This window comes from Schistocerca americana, chromosome 3 (assembly GCF_021461395.2).
Source record: "Schistocerca americana isolate TAMUIC-IGC-003095 chromosome 3, iqSchAmer2.1, whole genome shotgun sequence".
NCBI lineage: Eukaryota > Metazoa > Arthropoda > Insecta > Orthoptera > Acrididae > Schistocerca > Schistocerca americana.
The window spans coordinates 597030820-597054374 of NC_060121.1; the positions used below are offsets into that span (position 1 = coordinate 597030820).

General features: G+C 40.8%; 1 protein-coding gene across 5 annotated transcripts in view; it reads left to right on the plus strand.

Annotated features, from left to right (window-relative positions):
- LOC124606993 (polyglutamine-binding protein 1) overlaps window positions 1–22953 on the plus strand; it is a 97549-nt gene extending 74596 nt beyond the window's left edge. For all 5 annotated transcript variants that reach the window (XM_047139136.1, XM_047139138.1, XM_047139137.1 and 2 more), the window contains exons 5-7: window positions 1385–1562; window positions 22314–22459; window positions 22654–22953. In XM_047139136.1, coding sequence (XP_046995092.1) covers window positions 1385–1562; window positions 22314–22459; window positions 22654–22840 — 511 coding nt within the window. In that variant the 3' untranslated portion in view covers window positions 22841–22953. The remainder of the gene's footprint in view (window positions 1–1384; window positions 1563–22313; window positions 22460–22653) is intronic.
- Window positions 22954–23555: the final 602 nt, after the last annotated feature.

The window sequence follows — 23555 nt, forward strand, 5'->3', positions numbered from 1 at the left end:
ACCCCCGTAACTGTCTGGGTAAGTTTGAACAAAGTTCAGAGGAAGGCAATGGCATACCACCTCCAAAAAGACCATGCCCATCAAGGCACTGTGGTGTTCAAAACAATCTTCAGAGTGATGACAGCTTTACATACTACTTCTGATATCAAATGTTATTTTGGTGCCCAAGTAGCAAGAATCATCTGCTACTTTTAGCATCTAATTTCCTAATCTCATTTGTCAGTTATCGTCTGCTTGAGTTCTACCACATTCCGTTACTCTTATTGTAATTTGGTTGAATCTGATCTTATAACCTCTTTTCAAGAAACTATCCAGTCTGTTCGATTGCTCTTCCAGGTCCTTTACTGTCTCTGGCAGAATTATGAGGTGTTTGAGAAAAGTGGACTGATTTTCCATCCACTGAAGTTAGATTTTTTTTTCCAAACAACAGTATTGTCCCAATTAAAGTAGTTCCCATTGGCAGCTATACAATGGCAGAGTAGTTGTTCTCAGCCTTAGTAGTAGCCTTAGTAGCAACGCTGAAAGGCTTCAACTGGTTGGGACTTTAACATGTCGGTCACATTCTCTTGAATGTTCTCCTGAGTCCAAAAATGATGTCCTTTTCAGACATCTTTCAATTTTGGGAAAATAAAAAAGTCACAAGGACTCAGGTAAGGTGAATAGGTTGGCTGCGGAACAACAGGCTTGCTTTCTGAGGTCCAAAAGTCCATGATAGAAGTGACCTTGTGGCACAGGATGTTGTCATGATGCAGCATTTACTTGTCTGCAATGTCTGGACTCACTCGATTCACCCTTTCAAGGACATCTTTGTGAAATGTTTGGTTGACAGTTTGTCTTGGAGGTGCGAATTCTTTATATGTGATACCCCTACTGCCAAGGAAGCAAATCAACATTGTTGAATGTGTTCCTGAGCAAGATTCATCTTCATTGTCTTCCCTGCCTTCCAAAAATGATTTGTGCCAGCGTAAAACTTGTGCTCATGATAAGGAACGTTCCCCGACGGCCTGTTTCAACTTTTCAGAGGTCACACTTATGGATTGTGTACAAAGAGTCAAGCTGTATATCGAAAAAAAGATTTAACACGAAAACAGCTGAAACAAAAAAATCGCTTAACTCAAAATAATACTACAGTCCGTCCCAGTAGAATACTATGTAATTTCATACTTCTTTCTTTAATGTGAAATAAAAGGTTTTTAACTTTGAAAGATAATCAGCTATAACTGTCCAACAGTTGTTGCATTTCTCCATAGATCTTGTGTGCACTTTTAAAACCATAAGTCACTCGCAGCACATTTCTGTGTGGTGTCAACTGTAACTTGTGATTTTATTAGTATTTATTGATATAATCTTATAGTGAATGGTATGTGTGTTTTTATGAATACAGAGGACGACATTACTACTGGGAGAGTGAAAATGATTTGGTGTCATGGTTGCCTCCGAGTCATCCGCGTGCTGTTGTTTCGGAATCAGCAGCTCACATGCGTGAAGAAATGAGGCTAGCTGAAGGGGATGATGAAGAAGAAGATGAGGCAAAAGATAGTGAAAATGATGAAGATGCAGAAGTGAGTTAAACTTTGTTGCTTTAGTTGTAGTTATCAATGTTAAGAGCTTAAAATACAATAATAGTTCATACTCATGGAGTTGACCCCAGTGTAATACCTGCTCCGAAAGAAGTATACACACATAATGAGAGTGCTGGCATTCAAATTAGGACAACTGTTTTTACTGGCATATCAGAGTATGAGAGCGTGCTTAACTGTTTCAACTATTGGTCTCTCAGCACCAGAACTTGACTTCATTATCTACCTGATTGAATGTATGCTAGTTTCGCATCATCATGTTGAAGGATTTTGTAACTGATCTGCAGGCAATCTGCTGCTTGTATTCATAACAAACTATAGTATCTCCCCAGGAGGAGCAGTCCCACCCTGTCACCCAAATTTGCATCTTCTGTCATTTTTCTTTCATGTCAAAGACTATCCTGTTTCCTTTAAAAAGACTGCAACTCATTTCCTCCCCATCCTTGTCTAATCTGAGGTTGTAGTCTGTCTCCAATAAACTAATTCTCTACCAGGTGTTAATTTGTTTTATAATTCTTCCAAGTCCCTGCTTGCATGGCTACCGTGCATGCAAAAGACATTTTTCAATTTTCAAATAAATGCTAGAGTCATAATTCCATCCCCCTTTGTTTTGTACTATTAGGAGTAACATGATCTTATAGTAGAAATATCAATTTGAGGAATGGTGATTGGGTGCAAGACAAGCATAAAAGAGCTTTAAAGACATTAAAAAGTATGTAGATGACTTGCAAAATGTATGTAAACCAGTGAGAACTGCATAAATATTTTTGTATGTTCTGGACCAAAGATTAAATAAATCCATTAAGTAGTTTCTTCTCTGATTTTGTCTCGTAACTATTCGCGGCTGCTCATCTGTTTCGCACCCTTTTCTGATTTTGTTCCCCTCTTGCTTTTGTTGTCTTTATACACTTGTGTGTTGGGTATTTTACTTTCTACTTACCAGGTATTTCAAAATGAACATTGGAATTTTAAGGCTTTGTAGCATTTATTACATTCAAGTTACAATTACAAATAACACTTCTAATGGAAGAGCAACTCAAACAGTTTTGTTTGTATACCTGTGTGCATATGCATGCAATGTTTCCTGCGTCTCCCATTGGAAGGTGATAGTAGCAAAGATGGAAACTAGTGAACAGAATGCTTTTTGTGTTTTACAGAATATAAGGATTGAATGTGTTGTTACAGTGCATTTTGCGTTTTGCATTACGTTCCACAGTAAGACTCCAAGCATTAGTAAATCTGTTGATGGTCTCAGCAGTTTGAAGACTGTGGCTGTTTTTGCAAAGGAAGAACATGGGACAACCAAGAGTGACTAAAGAATGTATTGAACGAGTGAAAGAGTCTTTCATGCTTAACCCCAAGAAATCAGTTCGGAAGGCTGGTTGTGAATTAGCAGTTTCGGTAATATCTGTGTGGAGACTTCTAAGAAGATATTTACAACTATGTCCTTAATGTTTGCAGTTATTAAAGCTCTAAAACCTACAGACTATAGTTTATGTGCCAACTTTGCAGATAAAATGTTGCTGTATGATGATGAAGATTTTCTGGATTGTGTCATCTTCAGCAATGAATCGACATTGTGAATACACATAATGTGCACATCTGGGAGTCAGCAAATCCCCATGAGATGGTACAGTTGCAACAAGGCTCCCTGAAACAGATTTTTTTCTTTTTGTCCCATATCCCAGTGGAAAGTTTGTGAGCCTTCCTTTTTCAGTAAAGAAACTTAACAGGGGTTTGTTATCTTGATGCGCTTAAACTATAGCACTTACCTCAATTGCAAGAAGCTGAACTGCAGAACTTTATTTTGTAGCAAGATGCTTTGTGGCCTCACTGGAAGGAAAAAAATGTTTGATTTGCTCTATTATTTGATGTACGAGACGTGACCCAAAATATCTTAGAATTTCAGTGTACCGGTCAGACCAGTACTAACACAACTTTCTACCACTATATGTCTCACAATACACGTCTTAGCTATTGTAGCACAAAGTTGTGCATCTTTGCTGCAGTTGTGAGTTGTAGTGGTGTGTGTCAGGATGTGTTTTAGCGCTTTCGTGAATAGTGAAATGAATAATGTGAAGGGGCAATGGATTTGCATCATACAGCAATGGATTTGCATCAAACTCATTTTCAAGTTGAAGAAAACTGCATCTGAAACCCTCCACATGCTGACAGAGACATTTGGTAATAGTGTACAGAGTCAAGCAAGAACATTTGAGTGGTTCAAGTGCTTCGAGGAAGGCCGAGAATCTGTGGAAGATATTCTGCCCAACCATTGACATGCTCAATACTAGAAATGATAATGAAAGTGCATGACATGGTTCATGAAGACCAAAGGCAGGCAATTCACAATGTTTGTAACAGATTTAGGCTATCACATGATACATGTTAGCAAATTCTAGCTGATGAACTGAACATGAGATGAATTGCAGTGAAGTTTGCCCTACACCTTGTCAGCTTTGACCATCGAATCCTCAAGAATTCAGACATGCACTGAGCTGCAACGAAGAATTAAAGAGTGTCCAAAATTCTTATCCAGAGTCATAACAGGTGATCAATCTTTGATCTACAGTTATGATCCTGAAGCGAAACAGTAATCATCACAATGGAAAACACCATCTTCTCCAAGGCCAAAAAAAAGCTCAACAAGTTTGCAGCAACATGAAGTCACTGATCTTTTTCTCAACATTCGGGGAATATTACGTAAGGAGTTTTTTTTGCCTGGTTAGACTGTCAATGAGTAGTCTTACTGCGAGGTTATAAGGCAAATGAGGGAAAATGCTTTCTAAAACCATGCTGTTTTGTGAACATAAGTTTCACAATCTCAAGAAAATTTATTATATTTGCACTGAGAATGTGTTCAAGGACTCTACAGCAAACAAAAGTTAGGTATATTGGTCTGTAATTCTGCGGGTCCTTTCTTTTAGTTTCCTGTATACTAGAGTCACCTGCACTTTTTTCCAGTCGCTTGAGACTTTGTGCTGGGTGAGAGATTCATTGATGTGTTGGTAAATGTGCCAACACCTTGTAGATAGAGGCGGCCTAAATGCACGTTATCTAACGCAGACGGGCGTGAATTCTGGAACAGGATAAGTAGTGAATTCTAATAAGAAAAGTATGCAGCTCCTCGAATACTTAACTTTATTCTATCCTTGTGGTACATCGCTCTTGATAATACAAATAAGACTATCTTCAGATACGGTTAATGGCGCCTTGCTAGGTCGTAGCCATGGACTTAGCTGAAGGCTATTCTAACTGTCTCTTGGCGAATGAGAGAAAGGCTTCGTCAGTGTAGTCGCTAGCAAAGTCGTCGTACAACTGGGGCGAGTGCTATCCCGTATCTCGAGACCTGCCTTGTGGTGGCACTCGGTCTGCGATCACACAGTGGCGACACGCGGGTCCGACATGTACTAAATGGACCGCGGCCGATTTAAGCTACCACCTAGCAAGTGTGGTGTCTGGCGGTGACACCACATTCCTCCCCCGCAAATCGGCGAACGGTCGTGTTATAAGGCTTCCGCCCACCGTGGGGAGGACCCCATGTTGACGTATGCGATGAGGTGGGGAGTCTAACAACAGGCGAGGCTGTGCCACTCGCACCCGGCCATTCGGTCCGAGGGGAGCTAGGAAACGCCTGAAAACCTAGTCCAGGGTGCACGTCAACATGCGGTGTATGCGCCCGTAAAGAGACAGGAGGGGCCGAAGGGTCGACCTCCATTGCGTCGGGGTAGCCGACGCGCGAAGACGCCATGTGGTCCGGAGCGGGCAAGAGTTCCATGGCGGAGGATGGCTGGTCACAGGAAGCGATCGGCGGCGCGTGACCCAGGGAGGCGCTTGGCGGCTGCAGCGAAGCGCCGAATGCGGGCGGCGCCGGCGGGAGAACAGGCAGCGGCGGCGGCGGCTGCTGCGGCGGCGCGTCGCCATGGGGCAAAATGGAAGGCATCGTCGGTAACACCTGGGGATGAGGCGAGCCAGTAGATGGGTCCCCAGGGTGCTGACCGGACGGCACCGTCGCTGAAAGCAGACGGGGTGCGGCAGATCCCGTGCGACGACAGAGGCGCAGCTGAGTGAGATGCCGACGCACCTCACCAGAGGCCCCCAAAACCAAATACATCGCGCGGCTGAGGCAGCGAAGAATGCGCCCTGCGAGCCAACGCCGTGAACTTCGATAGTTGCGATAGAATACAACGTCGCCTGGAGCATAAGCAGGAGTCTGCCTCTGCACAGGAACCTGATGCGGCGGATGCAGCAAAGACATCAAGGTTCGATGAGGACGACCGTGGAGCAACTCAGCCGGCGAGTGACCATCTCGGGGCTGAGAGCGATACGATGACAAAAAGAGCAACAACGCGTCCTCCCGAGAATGCGACTCTTTCAACTTCAACATCTGTGACTTGAAAGTCCGGACCAATCGTTCTGCGGCACCATTTGACCGAGGCGAAAACGGTGCAGAGGTCAGATGGTGAATAGCATTGGCCTGGCAGAATGACTGAAATTCTGCGGACATGAATTGTGGGCCATTATCGGAAACAATAGTCTGCGGAAGACCTTCAATGCAAAAGATAGCAGACAACGCTTGGATGGCGGCAGATGACGTCGTGGAAGACATCCGGACAACAAAGGGAAAATTACTGAAGGCATCTACCAGAACGAACCATCGAGCATTCCAGAATGGACCACCAAAATCAATGTGCAAGCGTTGCCAAGGGGAAGTGGCTTTTGGCCAAGCAAAGACTTTCCGCGGCGGTGCAGATTGTTGTTCGGCACACGCCATGCAAGAAGAACACATATTCGTAATCGCAGCATCGATTCCGAACCAAGTACAGTGCTGACGAGCAAGTTGTTTCGTTCGCACTATACCCCAATGTCCTTGGTGAAGAAGCCGTAAAACAGAGGACTGTAACGAACGTGGGACCACGACTCTGGACTGATCATTATCAGAACGCAACAACAGAACACCACGTCGAACAAAAAGTCTCTCCTTGTGAGCAAAAAATCGGCGAACCAACGGATCCTCGATCCGAGACTTTGACAAAGGCCATTGCGTAGCAACAAAATGCAAAACGGTAGCAAGGACAGGGTCAGCCGCTGTGGCTGTAGCGACACGACGAAAATCAATCGGAAACGATTCGACCACTTCATCGGTTTCCGAATCAATGGACATGCAAGCAAGTTCAGAAGAATCGAATGCTTTATCCTCAGCAACAGGCAAACGGGACAACGCATCAGCGTTGCCGTGCTTAGCAGTGAACCGATACAAGATATCGTAGCGGTACTGCGAGAGGAAAAGAGACCAGCGAATGAATTTCTGCGCTGTACGTGGAGGTACAGGCTTGTTCGGATGAAAAAGCAATGTCAAAGGCTTGTGGTCTGTGATGATGGTAAAGTGACGACCATACAAGATATCATGGAACTTAGTAACACCAAACACGAGAGCCAAAGCTTCTTTCTCTATCTGTGAGTAATTTCTTTGCGCAGACGAGAGCAATTTTGACGCAAAGGCAATAGGGTGATCATGCGAGCCAACTTTGTGCGCAAGCACAGCACCGATCCCGAAATCCGATGCATCTACCATCAACAAAAGGGGTTTCCGGGGATCGAATGGCGTAAGGCAAGTATTTGAAAGCAACGCCGATTTCAACTGGCGAAAAGTGCGGTCGCAGTCTGTCGTCCAGACGAACGGAACACTTGTACGGCGTAAGCGATGAAGCGGAGCTGAAAGAGAAGAGGCCTTGCGCACATTCACTCACACCTTGTGATTCTAAATCGTTTAATGTTCTTGCGACCTCATCACGCAATGCGTGGGGAACATTGTGCGCTCGGAAAAATTTCGATTGCGCGTTTACTTTCAGTTCCAAATGTGCTTCATAGTTTTTAGCGCAACCAAGGCCCGGTGCAAAAATGTCTGCAAATTCTTCACACAGACGAGAAACACTGTCTGAAGGCACAGTCTGGTTCACTGATAGGACCTGATTTACTATAGACATGTTAAACAACTGAAATAAATCTAAACCATACAAGTTCACTGCAGTAGAAGAACGAAGAACGTAAAATGACACAAGTTTTGTTTGTCCCTTGTATGTTGCAAGAAGGCTGCACTGTCCTAACACAGGAATTTTCTGTCCTGAATATGTACTGAGCTGAACATTTGCGGCACGCAACGGAGGTTTGCCCAGATGTTTGTATGTGTCGTGATTGAGCAATGAAACTGCAGCTCCGGTATCGAGCTGGAATGGTATGACCTTGCCATTAAAGTCCAAATCTACAAAAAGTTTATTGTCCTGCTGACGACAAGAGCGACTGTTTTGTGCAATTTGAACAGACACTGGTACAGAATCACTTGCTAATTGACGTGATTTCCGGCGACGTCGACGCACACGTTTTGTGGGACGAACACAGTCACTGTTAGGGACAATGTCACTGGACGAAGTGGAATAAACTACATGAATGTCCATGGGTGAAGGTCCACGAGCCTGAGTATTCTTGGTTTGATTCCGGCGCGAAGCAAAGGGCCTGGAATGATTAAGAGTGTCTGATCTGAGCTTTTTCTGGCAAACACTTTGAACATGTCCTTTCTTATTACAGAAAAAGCAAATAGCTTGGCGTGACGGGCAATTTTCACGCGAATGTCTAGTAGCACACCGCGGGCATGATGTCACTGCATTTGTGTGCTGGCGCGGCACACTTGGTTTAGAGCGTGGCGGCAGCTGCGCAGACGTGCGCGAGGGCAGTTTACCGGGCCGCGCAGCGTGCCCGACGGGCCGGTGAATGTTACACACGGCTGGCGAAGTTTCAAAAGATTCCTGAGCACAGTCAAGTGTGTCTTGTCTATCTAATATGTCTATCACTTGCTGAAGGGAGGGATTGACGAGTTTCAAAATCTGCTCCCGTATACGAACATCAGAAACGTTCTGTGCAATTGCATCACGCACCATAGTATCTGAATAAGCAAGGCCACAGTCACATTCAAACGCACAATCCCTAGTAAGGCCTTGCAAAGTTGCAACCCACTCCCGATTAGTTTGACCGGCCGTACGTTTTGTACGAAAGAACGTATACCTTTTTGCAACGACATTTACTGTTTCTTTGAAATAGGCATCTAAAGCAGACAAAATGTCTTCGTATGACAGAGTTGCTACGTCGCATCGGGGAAACAATTTCACTATCACACGGTAGGTGGACACACCTACACACGAAAGCAAAAATGGCTGCCGCTCATTACCTTGAATTCTGTAGGCGGTGAGATGAAATCCAAACTGGCGTGACCATTCAGTCCAGGTCTCGTGCTGTGCATCAAAATTGCGAAACTGCGGTGCAACTGCATGTTGTGGCTGCGGGAGCGGTGAAGCGGCGGCTGCCGCATCGGTTTGAATGGCACGTTGACCCTGGACGAGCTGTCCAAGGGCATCCAATAACGCATGCGTCTGCTGATTCTGCAAGCGATAAAATTCGGACAGTACATCGGGAGATTGTGGCGAAGCCATGACACAAGCAAATGTAAGCAATTAGAAAGAACAAGACCCGTTCCGTTGCCTCGTCGCCAATGATGTGTTGGTAAATGTGCCAACACCTTGTAGATAGAGGCGGCCTAAATGCACGCTATCTAACGCAGACGGGCGTGAATTCTGGAACAGGATAAGTAGTGAATTCTAATAAGAAAAGTATGCAGCTCCTCGAATACTTAACTTTATTCTATCCTTGTGGTACATCGCTCTTGATAATACAAATAAGACTATCTTCAGATACGGTTAATGGCGCCTTGCTAGGTCGTAGCCATGGACTTAGCTGAAGGCTATTCTAACTGTCTCTCGGCAAATGAGAGAAAGGCTTCATCAGTGTAGTCGCTAGCAAAGTCGTCGTACAACTGGGGCGAGTGCTGTCCCGTATCTCGAGACCTGCCTTGTGGTGGCACTCAGTCTGCGATCACACAGTGGCGACACGCGGGTCCGACATGCACTAAATGGACCGCGGCCGATTTAAGCTACCACCTAGCAAGTGTGGTGTCTGGCGGTGACACCACATTCATGATAAATGCTAGCTAGGTAAGGGGCCAATGCCTTAGAGTACTCTTTGTAAACTCAAACTGGGATTCCTTCCAGACCTGGTGATTTATTTGTTTTCAAATCTTTCAGTTGTTTCTTTACACCAGGTATGCCTATTTCTACGTCGTCCATACGGCAGTCTGTCCAATGGTCAAATGATGGTATCTTTGTACGGTTCTCCTGTGTAAATGATTTCTTGAACATGAAATATAAAACTTTGGGTTTCGTTTTGCTGTCTTCAACTGCCACACCAGACTGATTAACAAAACTGAATGGAAGCTCTAGACTCTGCCAGATCTTTTGCTAAGGTGTGACAGTGGTAGTTGTTGTATGCTTCGTGCATAGATCTTTTCACAGGTGCATGAATCTCTACTAACCTTCCCATGTTGTCACTTGTGCATCCCCTTTTGAACCTAGAGTGGAACAGCCTCTGCTTCCTCAGCATCTTCTAAATTTTGTTATTAAACCATGGTGTGTCTTTTTCACCCTTTATCCCCTTACTAAGCACGTAACTTTCCAGACTTCGATTTACAGTCTGCTTAAACTTTGCCCATAATTCCTCTACAGCCATCTTACTGTAACTAAGTGTGCAGATTCAATGTCTAAGTGAGATTTTAATAACTGCTCATCTGCTCTATCTAGCAAAACACTCTGCTAGCCTTCTTGACTGATTTATTAACTTAAATAATCATAGTTGCTATAATGACATCATGATCACTAATCCCTGTTTCTATACTGACGTTGTCATTAAGTCCTGGCCTATTTCTAGTTACAAGGTGTAAGATATTTTCAGCTGCTCAAGACAGTTTTCAGAAAACGTGTTTGAAAGTATTTTGCATGACTGTCTGTTTTTACCCCCAGCAGTGAATCCATAGACATCCCAGATTCCCTGAGGAACAAGATTGGCCCAATCTTCACTGTTAGGTCCAGTATCAGTACCAGTGGCTTTTGGTGGCTCAAAATCTTGATTCCCCCGCAGTGTTCCAAAACAAGCTTTCCTGATGGTAACAAAACTTTCTGTGAACCATGCTCTCATAGTGAATTTCGTAGCAAAGAGTATGTTTATCTCTGGCCAGCCTGAACGTTTATTACAACTCCTGAAAAGTCACAACTTCTTCATGTTAATAACTTTTGACATTTTGTATGTCAGCACAGTCCAACAGTTGTAACTTATCAGTGGTCTTGGCACGTAAAAGTACTTAATGTTTATGCATATTGGTAAATTCACGCATGCAGAACAGTTACCAATAGAAATAATGATTTTTCCCCCTATCAGCATCTATCACCACCTGCAAAAAAAATTTCACTTGGCACCCAAGTCAGTGGGTTGAGTCCTTACACCATCAAGCTGTGAAATTTAACTATTGCGCTATAAATTTAACTCATCCCGGCCCTCCTCTCTTTCAAAGCTGTTCAAATTAACCCTGTGAGGATACTAGAATTTGTGGGGCAGATGTAAAGATGTCTTGTACAGTAAGAGATCAGAAGTGGCAAAAATTCTTCTCCATCAATGAAGGCCTGGCCTATCCTGCTTCCAATGTTTGTTACTGCCCGTACTCATATCCTTTGGAGAAAGGCATGATCCACCACAATTGGCACTTCAGTTGTTGGGCAGTGGCGGGCGCCATCTGTCCAGTTACAGTACGATAACCCCGACATTGGAGATAATACGTATAACAGGATGACCTACGAGTCTTATGTTCTTGGTAAAGCTGCATAATTCAGTTAAATAAAAAAGACATGAATCAGGCAATATAGAGAAAAAGAGATGATATATTTTAACAAAGGCCTAAGTATGACAAAATCTTTTTGCCACAAGGTTCATCCTGGACTCCCATTCGGGAGGACGACGGTTCAATCCCGTTTCCGGCCATCCTGATTTAGGTTTTCCGTGATTTCCCTAAATCGTTTCAGGCAAATGCTGGGATGGTTCCTTTGAAAGGGCACGACCGATTTCCTTCCCAATCCTTCCCTAACCCGAGCTTACGCTCCGTCTCTAAAGACCTCGTTGTCGACGGGACGTTAAACACTAACAACCACCACCACAAGGTTCATCATTCACTGATGTTTTGGCAAATGGTGTATTATTCTATTCATTACATTATCTCACAAATTATGAGTGCACCAAATCTGTGCCTTGACAATAAAATATCCGTGAATATTTTTCAAGAGATATTGAGGATCATGTCTGAATGAAGAATGTTGTTTGCATTGGTAATTTTCTTGGACAGTAAAGTAGGTTTTGTTTGGATTATCAAGCTGGCAACTTGTTGTCCTAATGTTATACTCACCATATCATGCCAAATGGGACACCATGTATGTTAAACTGTTATGGAATATAGTATAAAAAATATACCTATGAAACACCTAGATTGTTCTGATTTCCTGACGAGAAGAGGCAGTTTGTCCACTCCCATCGTATTCTTTCAGTGAAGAATGGTGAGGTTCTTCTTACTATGTTTAGCGCTCTGGCACTCTTCTCCTTTAAACACGAAGATTTGCTCTGGAAGGCACATCTAAAACAAACCAGTCGTGTCACATTTTAAGTATCTTCCAGATAAGGTGGGAGCAAATAGCGGCCAGAAGGCCACAAGTCTGCTGCTAATGGGTTTTCTGTGGCCCATCAAGACATTCAGAATTTTTCTTTAACTGTTTATATCTTTTCAGAAATGCGGATTTAACTAATGCATGCAATCATTTCAAAAAGTGTGGCCCTCCATTAACATCTGTTTCCACAATGTGGCCCCTAAGCCCGAACTGTTTCCCGCTCTGGTCTAGATTATGCCCTTCAAAAGAAACTGGGAGATTTTTCAATCTACTGATTAAACTTGACGCGATCCACAGATTTCGTTTCTACCACTACATTCCTAAAAATCAAGTAATTTAACTTTAAAACCATCTGATCATTGCTAACTGAAAAATTCTGTAGGCCCAGAATTTTGGTGAAATCATAATCAATAGTGAACAAACCTTTGATAACCATTTTGCTCTCCAATGGGCTATTGTTGAAAAGGGAAGTTCATGAGTTTACATATATACTGGGAGTACAGAATTTTCCAGCTAGCACTGGATGGTTAAAAAACAGAATGTGTTGCTTTTTAAAAAATTGGTCGGGGAAAGGAAATCTGTTGATCAAGGTGTGTGAAATTAGGTAACTGTAAATATGCCAATTCCTTTGAAAGGATATAATCCAGACAGTACGTAAAACTTGTGCAAGATTAGTTTGTGTCGCAAGTGCCTTTTAAGTTTAACATTTTAAGGTTTAGCCACTTAGAAAATATTCAGTGCCAAAAACCAGCTATTTATGCCCTTATTTATTACTGGCACATATTTGTTTGAGATATCGTTAAGTGCAGGACACACTAAAATAGATCAGATTTCAAGGTTTGGTAAAATAAAAAAAAATAAAATAAAAAAAAATAAAAAACTACTCAGGAAGCAGCAGCAGCAGAAAACACAGTAAATATATGTAAATGCACAAGCTTTCATAGCAAGTTGCTCTTTCTTTTGACAGAAGGGCTGAAGGGAAAGGAAGAGGGAAGAAGAAAAAGGATTGGTGAGGTGTATAAAATGGGATGAGTTACAGCAAAATCACCCAGAAGTCAAGGTCAGAGGAGCCTTGCTGGACAGGATGAGAAGGCTTTTTGGTACCTGCAGTGGACAAGATTTGAAAATCTGAGAACTCATTGATGGAAGATAACATTGTATGCAGGACAGAGAACACTGAAAAAAAAAAGAGCAGAAAGGTGTCAAAAGATAACCATAAAAAATTAAAAAAGGGAGTGAACAGTATCAATTACTGAAAGGAAATGCTGAAACCACAGAAATTAAGATAAATTTAGGCTGGGGGAGAGGGGGGAGGGGGGTGAACTGAGCACATGTTGTAAAGAGAGTCTAATGTTATATGTGGTGTAAAACAGACACCGAGGTCACATCTATCATGTTGTAGGGCATGCTCTGCAACAGGATATTGTACATTCCCAGTGCCTAAGTTCAAGTTTATTTCTCTAGTCTCAGAATTTCCTTTCTGTGACTATTCCTGTTCTTTGCTCGTTTTTAATTTTTTTGCGTGTTCATTTCCAACTCGTCTATTTTTCACTGCCCCCCACCTGTTCCCCTCCATCAACCTATCTACCATGTGAAATGCACTTAGCTTTCCACTTTGACTTATCGGAAGAAACTTATTTGTTTTTCATCTTTATTTTCATTCTGAATAAATTAAAAATTTTAATTTAATTAAAAATCCCCGCAAGAACCATGGACCTTGCCGTTGGTGGGGAGGCTTGCGTGCCTCAGCGAAGCAGATAGCCGTACCGTAGGTGCAACCACAACAGAGGGGTATCTGTTGACAGGCCAGAGAAACGTGTGGTTACTGAAGAGGGGCAGCAGCCTTTTCAGTAGTTGCAAGGGCAACAGTCTGGATGATTGAGTGATCTGGCCTTGTAACATTAACCAAAACAGCCTTGCTCTGCTGGTACTGCGAACGGCTGAAAGCAAGGGGAAACTATGGCCGTAATTTTTCCCGAGGGCATGCAGCTTTACTGTATGATTAAATGATGATGGCGTCCTCTTGGGTAAAATATTCCGGAGGTAAAATAGTCCCCCATTCGGATCTCCGGGTGGGGACTACTCAAGAGGACGTCGTTATCAGGAGAAAGAAAACTGGCGTTCTACGGATCAAAGCATGAAATGTCAGATCCCTTAATCGGGCAGGTAGGTTAGAAAATTTAAAAAGGGAAATGGATAGGATGAAGTTAGATAAGGAGGGAATTAGTGAAGTTCGGTGGCAGGAGGAACAAGACTTCTGGTCAGGTGACTACAGGGTTATAAACACAAAATCAAATAGGGGTAATGCAGGAGTAGGTTTAATAATGAATAGGAAAATAGGAATGCGGGTAAGCTACTACAAACAGCATAGTGAACGCATTATTGTGGCCAAGATAGATACGAAGCTCACACCTACTACAGTAGTACAAGTTTATATGCCAACTAGCTCTGCAGATGATGAAGAAATTGAAGAAATGTATGATGAAATAAAAGAAATTATTCAGATTGTGAAGGGAGACGAAAATTTAATAGTCATGGGTGACTGGAATTCGAGTGTAGGAAAAGGGAGAGAAGGAAACATAGTAGGTGAATATGGATTGGGGCTAAGAAATGAAAGAGGAAGCCGTCTGTTAGAATTTTCCACAGAGCATAACTTAATCATAGTTAACACTTGGTTTAAGACTCATGAAAGAAGGTTGTATACATGGAAGAATCCTGGAGATACTAAAAGGTATCAGATAGATTATGTAATGGTAAGACAGAGATTTAGGAACCAGGTTTTAAATTGTAAGACATTTCCAGGGGCAGATGTGGACTCTGACCACAATCTATTGGTTATGAACTATAGATTAAAACCGAAGAAACTGCAAAAAGGTGCGAATTTAAGGAGATGGGACCTGGACAAACTGATTAAACCAGAGGTTGTACAGAGTTTCAGGGAGAGCATAAGGGAACAATTGACAGGAATGGGGGAAAGAAATACAGTAGAAGAAGAATGGGTAGCTTTGAGAGATGAAGTAGTGAAGGCAGCAGAGGACATAGTAGGTAAAAAGACAAGGGCTAGTGGAAATCCTTGGGTAACGGAAGAAATACTGAATATAATTGATGAAAGGAGAAAATATAAAAATGAAGCAGGCAAAAAGGAATACAAACGTCTCAAAAATGAGATCGACAGTAAGTGCAAAATGGCTAAGCAGGGATGGCTAGAGGACAAATGTAAGGATGTAGAGGCCTATCTCACTAGGGGTAAGATAGATACTGCCTACAGGAAAATTAAAGAGACCTTTGGAGAACAGAGAACCACTTGTATGAATATCAAGAGCTCAGATGGAAACCCAGTTCTAAGCAAAGAAGGGAAAGCAGAAAGGTGGAGGGAGTATATAGAGGGCCTATACAAGGGCAATGTACTTGAGGACAATATTATGGAAATGGAAGAGGATATAGATGAAGATGAAATGGGAGATACGATACTGCGTGAATAATTTGACAAACCTGAGTTGAAACAAGGCCCTGGGAGTAGACAACATTCCATTGGAACTACTGACGGCCTTGGGAGGGCCAGTCCTGACAAAACTCTCCCATCTGGTGAGCAAAATGTATGAGACAGGCGAAATATCCTCAGACTTCAAGAAGAATATAATAATTCCGATTCCAAAGAAAGCAGGTGCTGACAGATGTGAAAATTACCGAACAATCAGTCTAATAAGTCACGGATGCAAAATACTAACGCATATTCTCTACAGACGAATGGAAAAACTGGTAGAAGCTGACCTCGGGGCAGATCAGTGTGGATTCTGTAGAAATGTTGGAACGCGTGAGGCAATACTAACCCTACGACTTATCGTAGAAGCTAGATTAAGGAAAGGCAAACCTACGTTTCTAGCATTTGTAGACTAAGAGAAAGCTTTTGACAATGTTGACTGGAATACTCTCTTTCACATTCTAAAGGTGGCAGGGGTAAAATACAAGGAGCGAAAGGCTATTTACAATTTGTACAGAAACCAGATGGCAGTTATTAAGAGTCGAGGGGCATGAAAGGGAAGCAGTGGTTGGGAAGGGAGTGAGAGAGGGTTGTAACCTATCCTCGATGTTATTCAATCTGTATATTGAGCAAGCAGTGAAGGAAACAAAAGAAAAATTTGGAGTAGGTATTAAAATCCATGGAGAAGAAATAAAAACTTTGAGGTTCGCCGATGACATTGTAATCCTGTCAGAGTCGGCAAAGGACTTGGAAGAGCAGTTGAACGGAATGGACAGTGTCATGAAAGGAGGGTATAAGATGAACATCAACAAAAGCAAAACGAGGATAATGGAATGTAGTCGAATTAAGTCGGGTGATGCTGAGGGAATTAGATTAGGAAATGAGACACTTAAAGTAGTAAAGGAGTTTTGCTATTTGGGGAGCAAAATAACTGATGATGGTCGAAGTAGAGAGGATATAAAATGTAGGCTGACAATGGCAAGGAAAGCGTTTCTGAAGAAGAGAAACTTGTTAACATCGAGTATAGATTTAAGTGTCAGGAAGTCGTTTCTGAAAGTGTTCGTATGGAGCATAGCCATGTATGGAAGTGAAACATGGACGATAACTAGTTTGGACAAGAAGAGAATAGAAGCTTTCGAAATGTGGTGCTACAGAAGAATGCTGAAGATTAGATGGGTAGATCATATAACTAATGAAGAGGTATTGAATATGATTGGGGAGAAGAGAAGTTTGTGGCACAACTTAACTAGAAGAAGGGATCGGTTGGTAGGACATGTTCTGAGGCATCAAGGGATCACCAATTTAGTATTGGAGGGTAAAAATCGTAGAGGGAGACCAAGAGATGAATACACTAAACAGATTCAGAATGATGTAGGTTGCAGTAGGTAGTGGGAGATGATGAAGCTTGCACAGGATAGAGTAGCATGGAGAGCTGCATCAAACCAGTCTCAGGACTGAAGACCACAACAACAACAACAACAACAAATTAAAAATTGTATAGTAACAATGACAGAAAGTATAATTGCCCTTAATAAGCATTATGTGGGGTGAGTTCTTGAGCAACGTGAAATGCAATTGGCTATTTTATGGAAAAGTCTGAAATATTTAGGTATGATGAGAAGTACGTTGCAGTCAAAGCAGTACCACCCTGTTTCTTACTTGCTTGCTTTGCCGATAGATTGTTTCATCTTCCTCAAACAAATCTCTCAAACTTGTGTTGGATACAGATTCCTCTCAATTGCAGGAATTCTAACAGAAAAGTGTTGTTCTACAAGCCTATTGGCAATAGTTGCTATAGGAACACTTCCTTGAGCCAGTGTTGTACCTTCGTTAAAGAATCATTCACCAATTTCGTCAGACTATTCCCACTCAGATATGTCTCCCTTGAATCTAAATTCATTCAATTCTTTCTCTAGAGTTTTCGGATTTATGTTTCAACTATAAAATGTGTCATACTTACAGCAGAGTTTAAAAAAAAATCTAAACATAATGAGTACATGCACAAATCCTGCAACAGTGCTATCACACAATGACTCAGCCAGTCACAACAGCATCTCTTGCATTTGCTACTGTTTCTATCTGTTTTGGATCACTTTTGCTAGCCATCTTGTAGACAAGTGACTGTGCTTTCTGCCAGTTTCTGATCACACTTTTATGTTTGAGAAGTCATCCAAAACATATTCTGAGCTTAAACATAATTAGTTATTTTCAACAGACTAATTTTCATGCCGACAAGCATGGATTCTGAAAATATCAGTCATGTGAAATCCAACTCACAATTTTCTCACAGGATTTCCTGAAAGCCATGGATCAAGGTATTCAGGCAGATGCATTATTTCTTGGTTCCCACATCAACATACATGATCAAAAGTATAATGCTATGGGATTTTTAAACGGAATTTGTGATGGTGTTGAGAATTACTTGATAGGAATGATACAGCACATTATCTTGAATGGAGAGTCATCAACATATGTAACAAGTAAATTCAGCCATACACCACGGAATTGAGATGGGATTTTTGCTGTTCACTTTGTATATTCATGTCCTGACAGAAAATAAAAAAGTAACCTCAGGCTTTTTGCAGATAATGTGGCTATCTATACTTAAGTATAGCTAACTCAGCTAGAAATTCTGTATAGAATTGATAGGGATTCAGTCAGACCCTGAGGTTTTTCTCAATTTGAGCTATATCAGCTGTTTCTTAGTGCCACACGCACTGTTACTGATATCACTCATATTCACAGTGGTGCAAGAATTAAACTGGGGCAGTCTTCCTTTGTAAAGGAACATTTGGAAACACAGTTCAGCATTTATGCTGTTGCTTTGCTACCCTCAGTTTCTGTTTCTGTGTCATCCACACATTTATGTGCTGACTGTAAGGTTGGTGCCACTGACTGTCTTTGTACATGACCTGAATTTCTTTGAGTTTTGTGAGATATCTTTCGATAAGATTCTGACACGCTAGTTGAATATTTAGTGCATTGCTTTTTCACAGCCAGATGAATTTCATTTTACACCTATCAGTCTGTAACCATGTGCTTTGTTTTACATCTGTTGGGCATTAGTTGATGTTTTTTTAGAATTTTCTTTACTGTTTACTGTATACCATTTGGTTGTGGTGGTGGTGACAGTGCACACACATAACACTACATACAACACAAAGTAATATATTGGTTGTCAGTTTGTGTAGAAAACATTGCTTGTATCTAGAAATGTGGAAGAATTTTGGAGATTTGGTTAGATTTCAACTGATTTATTAAACAAATGTATCAAGTCAATTTGTCATACTATTTTGTGAGATTCTGTATTGGAAAAATTTGATATTGTAATCATCACTACAGAAAAATCAAAGTGATGCATCAGTGGTTATAGTATTTGTTTCTTAGTCTGGGCACACCGCCAAACTTGAGAGTTCTCATTATTATCCAAGGGTTCTCTGCTTTCAGTTGCTTAGTTGTGAATTTTTTCCTCCTTGTTGTAGTTTTGTTGTTCACACAAAGTTCTTTTGTTCAAATGTTTTGTTATACTTATTGCTTATTTAGCTCCCTCTCTCTCCTTCCATGTGCCCCCTTTTCTCTCACATTGTCCTTCATTCTTCAGTAATTTCAATATAACTGGTATTATGCTGACTTTCTCTCTGTGTCATGCTTCAAGAAAGGAAGGACAATAACAAAATGAATGCCAATTTTGAAACTTGGACAGTTATAGTTATTTGAGGCACGTTCCCTCAAGGATTTATCATATCGTATAGGTTTTTGTGAACTGACCTAATGTAGCACAGAACAGTGACAAGTAAGGATACAATGAGCTTTCCAAGGACAACAGATGACGGAAGAGCTATTTCTCGCAGAAACGTTGATAATTTATAGTTTTAACTAGTTGCAGTTTTCAGTATTTTGATCTAGTTAATGACACACATTCACAAAATTCACATTGAATAAACTCATAAAAATTGTTGATCTTTCTCAGTCAAAATGAATATAGACAGCAGAATTGTAGTAGCAAGAAATGAATGTCCTGCACTTTTGGTGTCACATGTTTCTAACAACAGTTTCAAAATATTTTTCCATTGTTGCAACTCTAGACCGTATTGTCTAATAATATGAAAGACATATCAGCCATCACACGTTGTCAACTGTGTGATACTAACTAACATGCTTGGCTGGATAGAAACTGTAACTCTAACGAAATGTGTTGTACTCAGTATTAGAAGTACTCATTTGTCATACTTTCAAGTTTTGTCTCCAGCAGAAACAGGCTACTATAATACGGCAGACATGAAAGAAGAAGATGAAACTATTTTAAGTAAATGAATGAAAAGTATATGTACCAAAAGTTTAAAACATTGTCAAAAAAGAGGCCGATGTGATCCTGGAAACAGTGGCAAAATATATGGAGCAGTAGTAAACTAAATTTTTGTGGTTAAGATTTGTGCATAATCAGTCAAGAAAATGGGTGTAATATGCTAAAGAATTCCACAGATAAATTATTATGATTTGGACGCTCAAAAAAAGGGTTTTAAAACATCACTATTCTTACAGATATTGATTATTACATCATAAAGGATAAAAATGTAAGTGCAAATAGTGTCACTTCTCAGGAGAATAGAAAAACAGAACACAATTACATAAGAAATTAATGAATATGTCGTGATCATTAATAAATCATACCAGGTCGGGACTCAAATCTGGGTGTCCTGCATTTTGCGAACAGTCATTTCAATCGTCAGGCTATCTGGTTGTACTTCCAGGCCTGACATAAACATTCATTGTCCTGATATTGCACCTATGGTTTCCAAACACTGCTGTCAGAGGCCCTCCCACACATACGTAGTCACTAATAAGTAATGCGATGACTCAAAACAATTGTGTATGGCCATGACCACTATTAAAGTCAAACTATCTCACATATAATGAAAATTGGTTAATGGAAATTTCCAGTTTCAACCTGCAAAACTGTAAATCTGAGGAAAAATGTTAACAAATCAAAATAAGTACCAAGAGTCACATGTAGGGAAAGGTCCATAGAAGAAATTTGGACAAAGTGAAGAAGGCATAGCTAAATTAATCGTACTTAGCTTTCTGATATTGAACTTTTGAAAATAGCCTCCCAGACAGGTGCTTCATCTTCTTCTTGTGCAAGCTTGTAAAAATGGTTCTGCTAGTAGGTACAAGTTAATGTTTGCCTTTGAATAAATAGTCTTGGCCATGTTGTCATTTTCCACCGCATGGTTTGATTCCAGGTTCCGATACATTTTCACAACTGATTACAATATTCACACATATTAGTGATGACAACAGTTTATAGAACTTCTCTTTAACACACATGCACTTTGTAGCATCCCTGACAAATGCGTCTACAGCATCGATAGTCAAAGACCTCGTAAAACCTCCAGGTTCAGGCTGGAGTTGTTGTTCTGGTTTTTGTTTATGAGACAAGTTAATATCATTACAAAAACTAGAAAAATATGAAACATACAGGTTGAGAATAATGCGCACGGTAACTTTTGGTAATTATTAATGGGAATATGATGTTTATATTGCGTTGACAATGGTACTCTTAATTTGATTTGGGAATGTTTTCCATGACTGTCAAACAAGTGGTTTGTAACAATATTATGAAAAGGAAAGTTGCTACTCACCATACAAAGGAGATGCTGATTTGCAGATAGGCACAACAAAAAGACTGTTCCAAATAAAACTTCCCGCCCATAAGGTCTTCATCAAAAATAAACCATGGACACTCGTGCGCCGAACACACACACAAAAAAAATATATATATATATATATATATATATATAAAAAAAACTGCAGTCCAAGACAACTGTAGCCACACAGCAGTGACAAAATGGTTTGCTGCTTTGTGTTTTTCTACAAATAGCTTACATCTGTTTTATGTTCCATATCAGGATTTCCAAATAATGAAAGTTATTTTGGTGTGAACAGTTTTGTGAATCAGCCAGGCTTTTGAATCAAAATTATGATGCAATTTTCTTATTTCAGATTTGGATTTTTCTATTTGTGGTAGAACTGGTAAGATCTAGGAAGCATTTCAGTGATTCTGCCTGTCAGTTTTTGTATGAGACATATAACTCCTAAGATAATTTAATTAATAATTTAACATTATTGCACAGTTTGTAACTTTTGTCTTTTGGTTTGTTATTGAAATTAACGTGGCTGTTTCTGTGACATTAACACTCAGAGCTTTGTTTACCTGGAATATGAATTCTGCCTATTTCATGTTTTATGGTTTCTTGGTAATTGTGAGGTTGCAGATTTAGTTGTAAGTCTACAATCCATATTATATTTCATGTATATAGAACTTACAGGGTGCCTACATATGTTATCTGTCGAAATATTGTGGGAACAGTTTCTAAAGATAAACCAGAAACCTTTAATGAATCTACTGATACCATTCCCATAATGTTATAATGCGAGCTAGAAATTTTCACTTCTCAAAGCTGCATGAATAATTTTGTGTGTGTGTGTGTGTGTGTGTGTGTGCATGCATGCATGCATGCGTGTGTGTGAATAGTAATGTCAGTTCATGATTCAGGTCTTGTATATATGTCAAATGATGATAAGCACAGAGTCTTCTGTTTGTGTTGTGTTTGGAGCTGGAATCTGTACAGTACTGTTTATTCCATATCTGTTGTGTTCAAGATGAGTGATGAAGAGGACAGGCCAGAGACACATAAAGAAGAACTGCATAGAAAGAAAGACAGAAGGGATCGGAATCACGGTCGTATGAAAGCAGTACCAAATGACCTAGATCCAATGGACCCTGCATCATACTCAGAAACACCAAGGTAATGAGGCACACTCTGTTGTTATAATTTTGCAGAACATTAATTTTTTATTGTTAAATTAATCTTTCTTTTTGTTTTCATTTTGGCTAATCAATATTGTGTCTATTATCAAAACTTACAGTATGAAAAACTACCATTCTTTTAAATTGTGTCTGTGGATAGATACTTAAAAATATTTTGTATTATTTCAACAGAGGAACATGGGCAACTGGCTTGTGGAAAAAGAATGAAGCAAAAACTGGTGCTGATACAACAGCTGCAGGGCCTCTTTATCAGATGAGGCCTTATCCTAGTCCAGGGTCAGTGCTTCGTGCTAATGCTATGTCAAAGGCAACAGACAAATCAAGAACTGTCTCCCAACCTGAATTACCATCAAAGTAAAATTATAATCTGTGCATTGACATAATGTAATAATATAATTTAGACTTTTTCTTATTGTAAAATATTCTGATATTATTTGAATACAACAGAAATTCAGATTGTTAGTGCTAAAATGCTGTGTATTTCCTTTCTTTTCTGCCTCTGACAAACGTTTTTCTGCGCATAAAGCTATTTTTATGAGCAGCTCTTTTTTACTGCACCTATGAGGTGCAAGGTCTCCAAAGTGCTGGGGGCCACAAGGAAACTGTTTGGATGGCTGTTGGCCACACTGTTTTTGTTTCCCCCTCCACTCTCAACAGAAACCACCACACATCCACTGGAGCTTTCAGTCTTGGCTTGGGAGCCAATTGTAAAGGATGGTTCAAATGGCTCTGAGCACTATGGGACTTAACTTCTGAGGTCATCAGTCCCCTAGAACTTAGAACTACTTAAACCTAACTAACCTAAGGACATCACACACATCCATGCTCGAGGCAGGATTCGAACCTGCGACCGTAGCGGTCGTGCGGTTCCAGACTGTAGCGCCTAGAACCGCTCGGCCACTCCGGCCGGCTAATTGTAATGGAGGTCCCATTAGCCTCTTCTTCCAGGTCTGAAGCTCACACAGTTATTCAGTTTTTGAATTCAAATGTTAGCAGATCGACAATCAATGGAAGTGTCTGGTGAGTCGTGTATGGAAGTCAAAAATATCCACAAGTGGTGTTGAGGGTTTGCA